At 33.4% G+C, this 16,276-nt stretch overlaps 1 protein-coding gene across 1 annotated transcript; it reads right to left on the bottom strand.

Moving 5' to 3' along the window:
* Positions 1-3,512: 3,512 nt before the first annotated feature.
* On the bottom strand, positions 3,513-7,647 carry LOC100779407 (serine carboxypeptidase 1). The gene is made up of 8 exons (XM_006593834.4): positions 7,262-7,647; positions 6,569-6,676; positions 6,195-6,466; positions 5,840-6,094; positions 5,308-5,414; positions 4,879-4,968; positions 4,468-4,573; positions 3,513-3,928 (listed from the first exon to the last, which is right to left on the bottom strand). The coding sequence occupies exons 1-8, from the start codon at positions 7,635-7,637 to the stop codon at positions 3,770-3,772; spliced, it is 1,473 nt and encodes a 490-aa protein (XP_006593897.1). The 5' UTR covers positions 7,638-7,647; the 3' UTR covers positions 3,513-3,769.
* Between the last annotated feature and the right edge of the window lie 8,629 nt (positions 7,648-16,276).

Raw genomic sequence — 16,276 nt, 5'->3', positions numbered from 1 at the left:
ATTGTTAATAGATTAAAATTATTATGGTAAATAAAATATAAAAAAGTATCATATAGACGTAATTGAATTAAAATTATGTATTTGTTAAATAAGTTCAATTGAAAACAATACTTAAGATAGCAAAGAAACATCTCAAATAAATAAATAAATATCAAATTAAATAACAAATTGGAGAGGTTCTAGAAAATTCTAGAGCTTTCTAGAAAAGTGTAGAATTTTCTAGAACATCCTGGAGAACTCTAGAGTAGTGTAGAACTCTCTAGAAGCTTATGGAAGGATGTGGAAACCTCTGGAATATTCTGGAGATGTGTGGGCTGGAACCTTATGGAAGAGTATGAAAGGGAATAAAAGAGTGTAGAGACTCCTAGAATGTGTGGAGCATTCTAGAGAATTAATCTTCATCCTAGGATACAAGTAATCTCCACCATTCATTGTGGAGATGGAGTAGTATAAATAAGGGTAGGAGCCTTCATTCCTAACCATCCAAGTAGAGAGCCTCTTTGAGAGAGAAGATAAATAGCTTGGGAAGTCTTTATCCTCAAGCTTGAGTAAGCCTCTCTGAGAGAGAAGATAAATAGCTTGGGAAGTCTCTATCCTCAAGCTTGAGTGAGCCACCGTAGAGTGAGTCGATCCAAGAGACAAGAATGAATCCACACACACACACACACACACACACACACACATATATTTAAATTTAGACAAATAATTTCAATTTCCATAGAGAAATGACATATGACAATCGTTTAATGTAAACATTAAGTACAATTTAATCATCCATTTATCTAGTTATTCATATTTGTTTGGCTAAATTATCTATATATATAAAGAAAGGAAAAGAGATGGAGTAGTAAGATATATAAAGTGTATAATATAAATTTTGCTAAGGATTTTAAATGTGTGAAATCCATTTCTTAACCACGATAGGGGTGATTGCAACTAGCTTTGTCCAGAGAGTAACTTTAACAACTTTACTTTTGAAAATAAATGATAAAAAATGGTGATGTGAAAATATAATGTTCTATATTACATTCTATTGTGTAAAGAAATATATATTAATGAATTGTACAAAATTATTATTTAAACAATTTATAATTAATGATAAAGTAAGGATAATTTATTTACTCTTTTAGTAGCAATTCCAATCTCCTTATTTTTGTTGGTGTGCTAGTGACAAGTACCTCTTCTTTATTTCTAAGTGCATGAAGTGTACCAATAATGTCTATAATAAAATGAGATATGTTAAAGCTAGTGAAATAAATTAGTTATGAATTTACAAAAAATTAATGTTGTACTTGTCAAGACAGCTCTATCATCCACCCTATGAGGTAGAGTTTCCATTGAAACAAACTCAAAATAGTGTAGAGGAATGCTAATGGATATCTTATTGATTTTCTTGACCATAGTACTAAGCAAAAGTAATCATTTGAATGTTCATTCGACAGGTTTTTATGCATCATTTCCTGAGACAATCTTTAAATTGTGGATAGTGTATAAGTTTCCCTTTTGTAAAATGTCATTGAATTTTGAAATCATATTCTCTCATATTGCTTCATGTAGTGGAGTTTTCTGTTGTAATATATTGAAAAGTACAAATCGGATTAAATTAAAAATATTAAATAAATTTAATCAACATAAAATTTGTTTAAAGTAATTTAATGTAAACAAAATCATTTTGTGATATGTAATATTGGAGATAGTAAATAAAATTATATTTATAATAGTTAAAGTTGATGTTAAATATATTTTTTACATACTAATGTGAAAAATAAATAAATTTCAACTTTGTTTAACCAACATTTTTTATAGATTAGTTTGAAAACTAATTTTAGTTCATGAACTTTGATGATATGAAATATTTTTTTATTTATATTTATAGAGTAGAAAATATATTAGAATTTAGAAATTACTAATATGAAAAAATTGAATAATATGTAAAATGTAAAAGAAAATGGTTACCTTTCCATCCAACAAACACCATTTCCAATAACATTGGATGTTACTCATATTTCTTGTTATAAACATTCCACAATCGAGTAATACATACTTTTAGAAACCAATCATTTGAGGTCTTTGATAAATTCATATTCTATTTTATTTTACTAGATTCTTATGTAAAGAAAGAAAATATAGTAAATGAAACTTGTATGTAATTAGAAAACATTCCCAATTATATTGAAATTTAAAATTTAAAATTGTGTTATACATCAATAATGAAATCAAAATTTGAATCAAATAATTAATATAAATAAAAATCAAATTGTCTCATAATGAGACATAACAATGACATAAATTTAAATTTAAAATTCAAAAGTGTACCATACATCAATAATCATAAAATCAAATCTAAATTAAGTATTTGTAATATGAGAAATCAATAAAAAAATGTGTTCTAATGAAAGTTTAAAATGTAGTAATTTTTTTACAACTGGCAATAAATAATTTAAAATTTCACATTTTATTTAATTATCAATCAAATATTAATTGTTAATTAATTTTGAGAGGCTTATATATTTGTTAAAATATATAATTTAAATATATATATATATATATATATATATATATATATATATATATATAGTATTAAATATAAAGAAGTATATAGAAGGGAATGCAGAAAGCTAGAACATTTGCTCTAGTGCTGCTATGTTGAGATCAATGCTTAATTTGCGTCTTTGCTTGCAATTGCGTGGTGCATATGGTGCTTTCATGACCATGTAGGAGTATATTGAGCTTTTGTTGGGTAAGGCTTATGATTGCAAGTGGTGTACGGTGTACCTTTCTTTTATTGCTATTTCTAATGCTCATGAACATGAGAAAAAATTGGAGGTGAGTGAGACAAAATTGAAATTTACTGGTATAGGATTTTGTTATGTTGTGAGTAACATTGAAGAAGAAAGAAGAAAAAGAGAAGTGATAGATACAAAAGGAGAATGTTTTCATTCCTTCAAATCATCAATTTTAATGACATAACCGTGTAAGAGTGAGGAACTCAACTTTTATATATTATAAATAGATAAATAGATATAACCCACCTATCTAATCTCAAGTCTATATAACATTAGTTTGAGTAGTTCAACAAATTTTAATCATAAACAATGCGAAATAAAAATAGATGTTATTATAACATAAAGCATATACAACACAAAATACCACAACAATTTTATTTTTATAGAATGTAGCCAGTAACACATTGAGATTTCATATACTTGCACTTTCAATTTCATTGCAACAGTCAGCTACAACGTTAGTTCAACAGAAAGTAGCTTTGAAACAGTGGTTGCCTGATTTTGATGCTACTGAATGTATTTGATTTTGGTGAAGTGATTTCAAAAGAAACCTTCATAGGCGTTGTCAATCTTTCACAAGAAATCTTTGCTTTATACTTAAATTTATTGTAGTTCAAATACTTCCCAAGTTCTGTTAGTGTTAATGCTGCAAAAATTTTGCATATTCTAACATTTCGGTTAGTCATAGTAACACCATCATGTATAAACTGAAAGTGAAAATCTTTGTAATTTCTAGTTTCCAATCATATAGCCAAAGAGGGAGCCGTTTGATAAACTGATACATCAAAAAGCAAACATGGAACACTAACATAACAAGCGAGAGCATTTATGCCATGTACACAACAAAGTTACATGGCATGTCTATCAACTGATGCATAACAAAACATTTATTCTAAACTGAAAATTTCATTATAATCTAACAGAGTTTGCACAAAGGGCATCTTAAGTGTGTGAATTGTAAAAGTTGAGCTCATGGATCATGCTTAGTAACCCTTCCATGGTGAAGCAGGAGGCAGGCTTCCGTAGAGGAATGAGAAGATCAAGGTCAAAGCCCGTGCTGGTTGCCAGCTAGGAACCAGATGTCCTGCTCCTCTTACTGTAACAAATGTCACTCCTTTGTATTTCACCACATATCCTCCAACCTGTGTGATTATTAGAAGTTGGTCATGTTTAAAAATCATTAAAAAAATTATTAACTGATTTTCAAGAGAACACAAGTCAGTATCAGACCATAAATTTGATGCCACAGTTGGACTTTTGATTAAGGTTTTAAATTGTGGTCATGGTCACAGTTTCGTTGCAATCCTTGATATTGTGGAAAATTATGGACAAATGCAGTTGATGTGGCTCATTTTCTGAGATCTTGCTTTTGATGTTTAAATTATATGTAATAGTTAGCACAAACACATTTATCATGATAGTTTTTTTTTTTTTTTTGCTTGTTTGGTAACGCTGAAAAACCAAACCGTTCTTCAGTATGAATGAATACTATTTTTTCAACCACTTCAGGTTCTAACTGGATAGTGGCATGCTTGGATTTATGGCTTGTATCAGTACACAACTGTTTTATTGTAACTGGAAAAGGTTAAAAATCATTTTAGCTATTCTTTGTGAATGAAAGGCAATGTTAAAAGGAGTGAAATTATCTACTACATAAATTTTTTAAGATTAATTTCAGTACCTCATTTCCAGAATACCATGGACGCCAAGGAACCTGGATAGGTAGCTTGAGGGTGTTGATTGCATATCTGGAAGATGTAACTGGCACCCTTGCATCCGTATCACCACTGTAGGAGAACACATCATCTAAATTTAGTACTTTGAATTCATAAAACAAAGTTGAAACCTCAGTATTCTACAAGAATGAAAGAATTAATTGAATTCAAAAAAATGGGTATGGGTAGATAGTGGAGGTCTGTGATGGCAATGATATCCAAGGAACTCAGAATAGGTAAGACTTCCTACAGGCTCATTCAGGAAAAAAAAATGATAGCTATTCAAAGGTATATTTTTTTGTATGATGTGTAAAACTATATCATTTTCATGGTTCTTGTGGCATTGTTTAATAATACTTTAGTTAAATTGGATTTACCTGTATATCCACAATACAATGTTACTGTCGGTGAGATACTTGATGACAGGTAGGATGGTAGTTGGGCTGTCGTTCCAGTCTATTAAATCACTGTAAATTTTTCAGAATATGTTATATGCTTGGTTAGCAATTAGCATACAGTAGCATTTGATCTAAGATGAATTTTATTTTCATTTCTTGTTTTGATAAATAATTACAAAAATGTACCATTTTGTTTTTACTTTATTTGCAATTTTTAAATAGTTATATAGGAAACGGTGGAAATAAGATTTTGTTTCTTTATTTATATAATTATTTAAAAATAGGAAACACTTAAAATATGGTGATATTTTTGTATTTACAGAAAAAGAAAAATAAGAAACATTCTTTTAAACCAAATTGGTTTGTACTTTGAAATGTTTTATGATTATCCAAGTTATTGTAGATTACCTGCAATGGGACCAGTTTGTGGGTTTTGCATGAAGAGCTAGTTGGACCTCTGGCCTATTTAGATAGGCTTCCCCGTAGTAATCAGAACACGGGTCAAAATCATATACCTGAAATTAAGTGTCGGAGGGCATGAAAAATTACTTGGAAAATGCATAACTAAAGTTGGAAAATCTTGGATCCTTAAAACACTTTTATCATACTAGTTGAAATTAATTAACTTTTTTGGTAAGGAGATCTTGCTAATTTCCATGGAATTGCACTGTTTCTGTTTCCTACTTACTTTGTTAGTTTTTTACATAGTAAGTATCTAATGAGAATTTGAGATTGCTTCTAATATGTTACACCAGTTTGATCCAAAAAATAAGATGTAAGCAGAGTTATAACACAAAAATGAAAATAGAAAGAGATGAAGAAGGGAAAGAGGGTAAAATGGCAGAACAGGGCATGTGAACTTCATATCTTTGTTAAATTTTGAATTATTTTTCCCTTTATGCAACAATAATGCACATCAGGATATAGGAGTTTTACTTACAGAACCAGATGATGATTCATTTTTGAGAGAAGAGTCATGACACAGTGGAGCATAGATGTTATAAAAGTCTATGTTTCCTTTTTCAGTTAATGCCCTTCTTGTTGCATTGGAACATATTTGCGAAATGTTTTCAGAACTGTAATCGCAGTACTTCTCAATCAACTCATGTGTTTGATCCGAGTTCAAAGCATGAGTCCATAAGTAATCAACTATCCCCTTTGTACCTGTAACATCATCAATCCAAGCGTTCCCTATCTGAAATTTTCAGTACAAAAATCAATAAGTTAGAAAGATGAGATGGTAAGTGGAATGATATCACATAAGCATTATTTGCAGCAGTAGTCTTTGAACATACAGCAATGCCTTTGAGGTTAATATTTTGTTGACTGAATTTATTGTTCACCAAAATAGTGTATGCAAGCTGAGGCACATAATGTCCGGCATAGCTTTCTCCAGTTATGTAAAAATTGCGGGTTTTGTACTCTGGAAACCTCTCTAACCAATTGATCAGGAAAACATATGCATCTTTTGCAGTAGGCTTATCTCCTGAATGATCATAGTCAGAAGTAGTGTTTGAGTAGGAAAAGCCCACCCCAGCAGGGGATTCCAAGAACAGCACATTTGCCACTGCATAATGAATGCACAATTGTATGTTAATTTTTTCATGTTTCACAAGTGCATCAAAAAGGTTGGAATCTAGAAAAATAGTTATTTTGATTAATGTCTCACCTTCATTCCAAGCATATTTGTTGCGATATAGTGTTTTGCCATCGGAGTTTATTCTGAAAGGTCCCAATTCCTCAAAGGCACCATACCCCAATGAGGAACAACCAGGTCCTGTGAATTTCAAACACTATGTTGTCAGAATCTTTGAATCGAGTGGCAATCCTACGTGATATGACTGATAATGTTCTAGTCTACATAGAGATGACACTCTTCAAAGTTCAGATTATGATGATGCTGATAAAATCATTTAATTAAGTTTCACAATGTTAGTTATATTCACAGGGGACAAATATCAACTGATATTTTTATTTTGTTACTGTGAAAGGTGAAGAAATATCATCAATTAAATAAAAATTAGCACCTTACTAACTAGCACAATGATGGCACCGGTAAAAAAAAACACTATTAAATGCTCTTTTCTTTTAGGGAATATTAAATTCTTCTATTAGTATAAACTATAAAGTAAGAATTATATTATTTTATATTTTTAATATAATAAAAAAAATCATTTTCATTAACTATTCTCTACTTTTCTTTTCTCAACCCTGTTGAAGTTATCCTAAAAGTAAACAATTTATCCCCCTCTTATTTTTTGTTGAAAATTATCAGATATATGTAAAAAAAAAAAAAAAAAGACAGAGAAAACACACACGAATAGAAGTTATCAGCATGAAGCATTTTGAGTTATCCTTTTACCTCCATTTAGCCACAAAACTAAAGGTTTAGTTGAAGGGTTGTATGGAGATTCCACAAAATAATAGAAAAGTGCTCTTCCAGCCTTTGGATCAACAGTGACATAGCCGGAATATTGGTCAAAATTCACCCCATAGGGTTGGCCAGGCAATGCCGCAATCTTGTCAGCTTGCTTTTGCCCCTCTTGGGATGCAACATAAGCAGAAGAATGAGTTTTCAATGCATCTTCCTCTGCCCAAGAAAGGGTCACTGGAGGCTTCTGTGAACTCCTAGATAGAATCAACTCTTCAAGTTTGTCAGCCTGGCTGGCTTTGCTATAGGGAAGAAGAACCAAGAGGCTCAAATTGAGAAAACAAGCATGCAGAGAAAGTTTCTTCATCTTGTTCACAATCACAACTTGGTTACTTGGTTTTTGTATCCTAAGTTTCTATATATTTATAGGAGTGGCAGAAAATGCAGAACTGTTTTCTTATGTTTGGAAGCATGTGAAAGAAAGAATACAGAGTTAACACTACACTACTTTGGTCCATGCATGGATCAGCCGGCAAGTTTATTTAGTTTCTCATTCAAAATGAGTCGGCCTACCCCTTTTTTTCTTTTGTCCAGAATCATATGATAGTTGTTTATTAATTTAGCATTTTGTTATTAACTTTGTAAATTTGTGATATTTGTTGTTCCTCTAACTTTTCCTTATGATTGATGTCGTTGTACTTTATCTTTAACCTACTTCATAATCCTAGTGATTTATTTATGCCTTTGTGTTGTTTCATGACTTCCTCCTCCTTTGATGTGCACATCTAAGAACAGCATGACACGGCAATTGTCCAAAACAAAGCACATTGGAGCCGCGGGTATATTTTATATATGCTAAGTATATGCAGGCTAAATGATTTATTTGATATATATCACTGTATATTTATTTTGTTTAATTTTGTCTCATTATTAATAAATGGTTTATTTTAATCTCTTAATTTTTAAAATATATAATTTATATTTTTTGTTCAAATTGACCTAACACCGGTAGAATTTATGATTGGACAGAAATAACTAAATTGTATCACTTTTTTAAAAATTGAGGAACCAAATTAAGTTGGTTTAAAAACCAAGGATCAAATTGAACCGGGGATGAAATTAAACAAAATAAAAATAAATTGAGGTAATTCACTAAGTCAAGTACGAGAAGTTGTCATTGAAAATTTCTTATGAAATTCCTATATCAAAAACAAATACATGCAGTACAAAATAATGTAGTGAACTTTCCCACGTACATCAAAATCAGGCAACCACTGTTTCAATTTCAAAGATGGTTTCTGTTGAAGTAACAAACTTTGTCATTGTGGCGGACTATTGCAATGAAATTGGGAAGGATATATGATTATTTCAGTCCTAAATTTAGGTGACAATTTAATCTCTAAAAGAATGAAAAAAATGATTTAGTCTTTGTGCCTAAACTGAGAAAATTACATCTTGTGTACTCTTAAGTTTTTATGGGATCATTTTGTCATTAAGGTATAATGTTTAACGACCAAATTAGACATTAAACTACAAAGTTCACAAATCAATTTGTCACATTTTTTACATTCAGTAATTAAATTAAAATTTCCATTCTTCCAAAAATTAAATTATCTCCAATTTATACATATAGGGACCAAAGTGATCATTTATCCAAATTGAAAATGCAAAGCACAAGAAATCCCAATGTGGTATTTTGTGTTGTACATTCTGTATAAATAAGTAATGGACCAAATAAATCAAGTGGACCCTTAATTTATTGAGTTTAATTAATGCCTACACAAAGTGAAAAACAATTTTACATTGTGATTTATTCACAAATTTTTAAAATATTTTAAGGTAATTATTTTAAAATTTAATAAATTTATCATAGTGGGTTGGAAATAGATGACTGTGTTATAACCCTTCTTCTCTAATTTATTTAGTAGGTTGAATTTGATCTCTTTGTTTTTAAAACGTTAAATTTGATCTTTTACTTTTTAAAGTTTGAGTTTAATTTGGTCTATTTCCCTTTTGCTAGTTTCATGATTTTAAAAAATAGGACTAAATTAAATTAAATTTAAAAAATAAACACCTAATTTAAACTTTTAAAAATAAGGATCAAATATTCAACCTCATAAACAAATTAATAAAATTAATTTATCAACAAATAAATAAATAAATTAAGAGAAAAATAAGTAATTTAACAAAAAAATATGAGACGTTATTTTTTAATATTTTATATTATATTTTAGGTGGATTTCTTTTTAAATTTTCAAAGTTTATTTTTTTATGATATTAATTTCCCTTTAGTGTTTTTGCATATGAAAGTATTAGCTCAAATACCCAAAACAATAAAATATAAATTGGACACGCAGTGAGAATTAACTTTTCAACACTACCGTCCTCGACTGACGCCTCAAATAAAAAAGTAGTGTTCATGCTCTAACAAAATCTAAAAATGAGATGTTATTTATGTTTATCCGTATCTGGCATCAATGCTCGTAAAACACATCTATATTTATTTCTTTTTTGTATTTCCTTTTACCACGAGGCTCAAAGTACTCGTCAACCTTAGAAAGGAATTGCTGAACTGGTTAGCTAGGGAGAGAGATAAACGAATGTAACTAAATGAAGGGGGGAATAAGATAACTAAAATAGTTTTACACTTACATTTTTAAGCAAACTCACTAAGTATTCTTTCACATAAGATCTCTTCAGACTTCAACCAATTACAAAGAGTTAAGGGTAAGGTCACATATTGTCTCTTCATGAGACGAATATACAATTTGAGTTCAAGATATCAGTAAAGACGGATTCTATTATGTAAAAGTAAAATATTTTTTGCACGGTACGAAAGTTATTTTACATAATTAGATTTTTTTAACTTGAGATCTACAAATCAAAATTATTTCCTTTCTACTTTTTCTTGTTTCTTTCTTTTCTCCCTTTTCCCAATTTTGTTCTGAGCTCCTTCTAAGTTGATCACTCTTCCCTCAGAGACCCGACCACTTCATCTCCACCTTCTTCCCCGGTGGTTGACCACCTAACATCTTTCTCTAGCCATCATCTCGCAAATATGAAGGAAGCCTTATCATAGATCTAAAGAAGCCCAATTGTATATCTCTTTTCCCAATATTGGGCTTCAATTGAAATAGATATATGAGTAGACTCCTCTGTTCTGATGGTCGATGTTACACACCTCCTTTACATCCGCATCACAAGAAGGAAGCATTGTCGCTATGAAGGAGAACGATCTTGGATAACACTTCATTTTTGGCTTTAGTGGTTGCAATGTACGATGCAATCGACAGAAGTTTCAACGTTTTAACGAGGCCATTAGCGGTGATTTGTGGTCTCTTTCACGATTCGCAATGGGATTTACTAGGTTCAGGGTGAGTTTTGTTTTGGTTCACAATGGTGATATGGTTTCAATCATGCTTGGATCTGGTTGGTGAATGGGGTTTCCCGGTGGTTCACATTTTGGATTTTGTTTGTTGATTTTTGTACTAGATTCTCAAATTTGAACATTATTTTTCATAAATTTATATTTATTCTTTTGTGCTTTGTTTTTGCATTGAAATCTTACGAAAAAATAGAGTTTGAATGTTGTGTTTTCCAACATCTTTATACAATCTTCGTATATATGGACATAAAGTTACTCTTTGCAAGACATGAACTTGTTGTGGAATAAGTGAATAACACCTTTCTAAGGCTTGGGGAAGAAATGGCTTTGACTGTGGTGGAATGCCATTTGTGGCAGTGGTAAAGAGACAAAGGGAGGTGATGGAGAGAGAGACGATGAAGGATAGGAAGCTGGGAGAAGAGAGAAAGGGACCAGGGATAAATTAGGAAATAAAGATAAAAAAGAGAAAAGTAAAATAAAAAAGAAAGAAAATACTGACCATTGATTTTAAAACAAGTGCATTTAACGAACCAAACAAAACTTTTGCACGGGCGAAAGAAGTTTTTATTTTGTAATCGAGGGGATAAATACCAAGGAGATGATTTTCACCAATGAATCATGAGCAATCACATAAGTGAACCTAACATCACATTTTAACCTAAAACCTTAAGGCTTGGGTTCATAGGTCTTTTTTTATTCACTTATATGGTGTTGAACTTTTTCATTTCTAACCAATGTGGGACTTCACCTCACGCTTGTATTTCAAATCTACCCCTTAATTGTGTATCTCTTCCACATTGTAGCCTTCTCCTTGAGCAGAAGCAATTTTCAATCCATGAGTATTAAGTGGTGGCCCTTAGAAATTAATTGTGGCGGCTTCAACTCCTTTAGCCATTGCCATCAACATTCTCTATTACCTCCCATTGTCGCAACACCTACGAGACCTAATGCCTAGCCTCTGTACATGGACTCACTTTTCATAAAAGACTTTCGATACAAGGGATCCTTATGTCTATGAATCCATTGCCAACTCCATTTTACTCATCCCATCGATCACTAAGATAAACCATTGACTTTGATACCAATTGTCGTGTAATTGAGGAGGCTAAACACTGGAAAAATTTTCACCAATGATCCATGAGTAACCACATAAGTCAACCTAACACTATATTTCCACGCAAGACCTTAAGGCTCATGTTTATGGGTCTTTCCTTGATGTAGCTCCATGTGGAGCTTGTAGGCCTTGGATCTTTTTCATTAATGAAGTCCTTTGCTTCTTGAAGTTTAATGGCAACGGAATGAAGAAGGAAGAAAAATGATTGGAGACACCACTTCAAGGAGAAGATGAATCAAGAAGAAACTCATCATCATAGGAAGTCATGGATAAGAGCTTGAAGGTAGGAGAAGATGAGTGGAGAGAGAGGGAGAGAAGGAGCACGAAATTTTGTGCCTCAAAAGAGGTTTGAACTTTGAAGTGTAATTCTCAAATGATCAAAGTTGAAAAAATGCACACACATGGCCTCTATTTATAGCCTAAGTGTCACACAAAATTGGTGGAAAATTTGAATTTCTATTCAAATTTCACTTGAATTTGAAATTGAATTTGTGGAACAAAATTTTGGAGCCAAATTTTCACTAAGTATGATTAGTGAATTTTAGTTATGGTTCAGCCCACTAATCTAAGATAAAGTCCAAGATTCTCCACTAAATGTGCTTAGGTGTCATGAGGCATGTAAAACATGAAGAACATGCACAAAGTGTGACTATATGATGTGGCAATAGGGTGTAGCAAGCAAATGCTCACCTCCCCCTCTAAAATTTAATTGTATTGGGCTTCTCCCAATTCAATTAAATTTATTTCCCAACACACACATCAAATATTCACTTAAATGCATGTGAAATTAAAAAATTACCCCTAATACAAAAACTAGTATAGGTGCCCTAAAATACAAGGGCTGAAAAATCCTACATTTCTAGAGTATCCTACCTACATTATAGAGCCCTAAATACAAGGCCCCAAAATAATGTAATCCTAGTCCAATATGTACAAAGATAAGTGGGCCCAACCTTGGTCCATGGGCTCAGAAATCTATCCTGAGGTTCATGAAAATCCTAGAGCCTTCTTTAGCAGCTTTAGCCCAATCCTCTTGGAGCCTCTTGCTCATGGCTCTGGTGGTTGGTCGCTTGCTAGGAAGGATTGCATCATCCCCTCCCCCTTGAAGAGGATTTGACCTCAAATATATTGGTTTCTCCTCCTCAATATCAACTCCACCTGCAAAAGGAATTAAATCAGAAATGTTAAAAGTAGTGCTAACTCCATACTCTTCTATGAGGTCCAACCTATAGGCATTGTTATTGATCCTCTCCGAGACCTGAAAAGGTCTATCCCCTCTAGAGCTAAGCTTGGATTTCCTTTTAGTAGGGAATCTATCCTTCCTAAGATGGAGCCAAACCCAGTCCCCCCTCATTAAGAACTAGCTCCTTTCTTCCTCTATTGCCTTTAGTTGAATAGACCTTTGTTTGGTTCTCTATTTGGTTCTTAACCCTCTCATGCAACTTCTTTACAAACTCTGACCTAGATTCCCCTTCTTTATGTATAAGTGAAGTGTCAAGTGGGAGGGGAATAAGGTCTAAGGGTGTCAGGGGATTGAACCCATAGACAATCTCAAAAGGGGATTGCTTGGTGGTTCTATGAACCCCCCTGTTGTAGGAAAATTCTACTTGAGGAAGATACTCATCCCAAGATTTATGGTTGCCTTTCATAAGAGCCCTTAAAAGGGTGGATAAAGACCTATTCACTACCTCTGTTTGCCTATCAGTTTGTGGATGACATGTGGTAAATAAAAGAAGCTTAGCTTATAAGGTTTTCTAGAAGTGGCTAAGGGTCTGTATAGCCCATGAGGCATCACCCTAGACTTGGCTTGTAAACAAGCCACACACCTAGTGCAATGCTTATGGACATCTTTCTTTATATGGGGCCAATAAAACTTTTTTTTTTTGCGTAAGACAAGGGTCTTGTCTATCCCAAAGTGGCCCATGAGCCCACCCTCATGGCTCTCTTTCACAAGTAATTTCCTGATGGATCCTTGGGGTATGCAAAGCTTTCCCTCTCTGAACAAATACCCCTCTGCCAAATAGAATCCATCTTGGGCCTTTTGCCCACAACTCTCATAAATGGGAGAGAAATGTTCATCTAAAGCATACAAGTCCCTAATGTTATCAAATCCTAAAATATGAGCTTCTAGGGAGCAAAACAATGTGTGTCTCCTAGAGAGGGCATCAACTACCACATTTGTTTTTCCCTTTTTGTATTTGATAACATATGGAAATTGCTCTAGGTACTCTACCTATTTTGCTTGCCTTTTGTTTAACTTGTTTTGCCCTCTAATGTACTTAAGTTGATTCATGATCACTATGAATGACAAATTCCTTGGAAACAAGTTAATTTTCCCAAGTTTGGAGGGCTCTTATTAAGGCATAAAACTCTTTATCATAGGTAGTGTAGTTGAGGGTGGCACCATGAAGTTTTTCACTAAAATAAGCAATAGGGTGCCAACCATGTAACAATACAGCTCCAATTCTCACTCTAGAGGCATCACATTCTAGCTCAAAAGTTTTAGAAAAGTCAGGAAGAGCTAGAACAGGTGCCTTAGTAAGCTTTTCTTTGAGTAAAGCAAAGGCTTGCTCTTGTCTTTCACCCCAAGTAAATGCCTCATTCTTCTTCACCAGCTCATTGAGAGGTGAGGCAATTGTAGAGAAATTAGGAACGAACCTTCTATAGAAGCTTGTTAACCCATGGAAGCTCCTAATATCTCCTACACTTTTTGGGGTGGGCCATTCTTGGATGGCGTTGATTTTCTCAGGGTCCACTTGGACCCCATTTCTACAAACTACAAACCCTAAGAAAACTATATTATCTACACAAAGGGTACAATTCTCTATATTTTCATAGAGGGTGTTTTTCCTAAGGACTGAAAGAACTTGCCTGAGATGTCCTAAGTGATCATCTAGGCTCCTACTGTACACTAAAATATCATCAAAATAAACAACTACAAATATACTTATGAAATCCCTTAAGACATGATGCATAAGCCTCATAAAGGTGCTTGGTGCATTAGTGAGCCCAAAAGGCATTACTAGCCATTCATACAAACCAAACTTGGTCTTGAAAGCGGTTTTTCACTCATCACCCTCTTTCATCCTGATTTGGTGATAACCACTTTTAAGATCAATTTTTGAAAAGATGTTGGCACCATGCAACTCATCAAGAAAATCATCAAGTCTAGGAATGGGGTGCCTATACTTTACAGTAATGTTGTTGATGGCCCTGCAATCTGTACACATTCTCCACTTACCATCCTTTTTGGGCACCAACAACACTGGCATAGCACAAGGGCATAGGCTCTCTTGGACTCAGCCCTTCTCCAACAATTCTTTAACTTGAGACTTATCTCCTTAGTCTCTGAGGGTTAGTCCTATAGGCTGGCTGTTCCACTTCCGGCAAGTGCACCGGATCGCGCAAGTAGTATAAAACGGTAAGAACCGAGTATCGAACTCTCGGGGAACTTGTGTTACCTGGTAAAGCTATTTCAGTGAATAAGTGTCTAGTGTGAAAAGAGACGTATTTATATGAACAGATGTGTAAACTAACTATTAAAAAGGGAAAAATCACGTGAGAAATGATGCGTAAAAACAAGTAGACAACACATTGGTCTTCCTAATAGGTGCCTGATGCTAGAAGGATATTCTCTACTTAACAATGCTCATGCATTCTATGGTGTCTTCTGAAATGCTAAACCCCAATTCCTTATGATATTCTAGTCTAATCCTGATCAAGCATTGTCCACAGATTCCTCTTGTTGGACTAAACTCGGCCAGGACCGCATTAAGACAAACATACAACAACTAGGTTACCGTACCCCGATTCCTCGTGAAAATACGACAAACTAGCCCTGTCCTATCAAGTTCTAAGAATCAGACTAGTTTCCACTGTTGAATGATCCTAAAAACACATGCATCTGCGTGATCAAGGCATAAGCATGGTAGAATGAAGTTCTGATAGCACAGTGAACACAGAAAACATCATTAAATAGATAAAAAGATATTTACATCAAATACCTACAAGGAAGATCCAATAGAGGATTTAGCTTTCCATAACTGGGAAGCTTCCTTTACAACAAAGAGAAGAGAAAGATGAAAGATTGCAAAAATACAAGTAGTGGGGATGTCTCCTCCACCTCTAGGACCTCGCAATCACAACAAACTCATCTCAAGCTCTTAGGAGGGCTTCCTCTTCAAGCTCTGGTCTCTGCAGATCTTCACACAACAAAATCTCTCAAACTCTCTGGAACTTGGACCTTTCTCTCTCTAGAATCTCTCACATGCAGAAGCTTCTTCAGAAAATGGCCAAAATCCCCTTCTAAATCTGATTTCAAGATTAAATAGGTGGTTTTGTTTGTGCTCGTATGCTTAGTGCAACTCTGATCCGCTTAGCGCACATTAGTGAATATCGGCTTAGCGCATGCTTTTCTCGCTCAGTGGATGGACTGAAGCGGTGCGCTTAGCGGGATGACCCTTTGCTCAGCAAACATGCATAGCTCATCCTTCTTCCAGATTCATCC

This window comes from Glycine max, chromosome 13, assembly GCF_000004515.6.
Source record: "Glycine max cultivar Williams 82 chromosome 13, Glycine_max_v4.0, whole genome shotgun sequence".
Lineage (NCBI taxonomy): Eukaryota > Viridiplantae > Streptophyta > Magnoliopsida > Fabales > Fabaceae > Glycine > Glycine max.
Note: the sequence above shows the minus strand (reverse complement) of the source record. Positions and strands in the feature narration are given on the sequence as shown.

Bases quoted from the DNA above. Each gene is read 5' to 3' on its own strand.
- LOC100779407 (XM_006593834.4), bottom strand. From the start codon at position 7,637: ATGAAGAAACTTTCTCTGCATGCTTGTTTTCTCAATTTGAGCCTCTTG. The intron at 6,467-6,568 runs GTGAGACATTAA...TTCATTATGCAG, and splicing joins CAAATATGCTTGGAATGAAG to TGGCAAATGTGCTGTTCTTG. The intron at 4,574-4,878 runs GTAAATCCAATT...GTTCTCCTACAG, and splicing joins ATTGTATTGTGGATATACAG to TGGTGATACGGATGCAAGGG.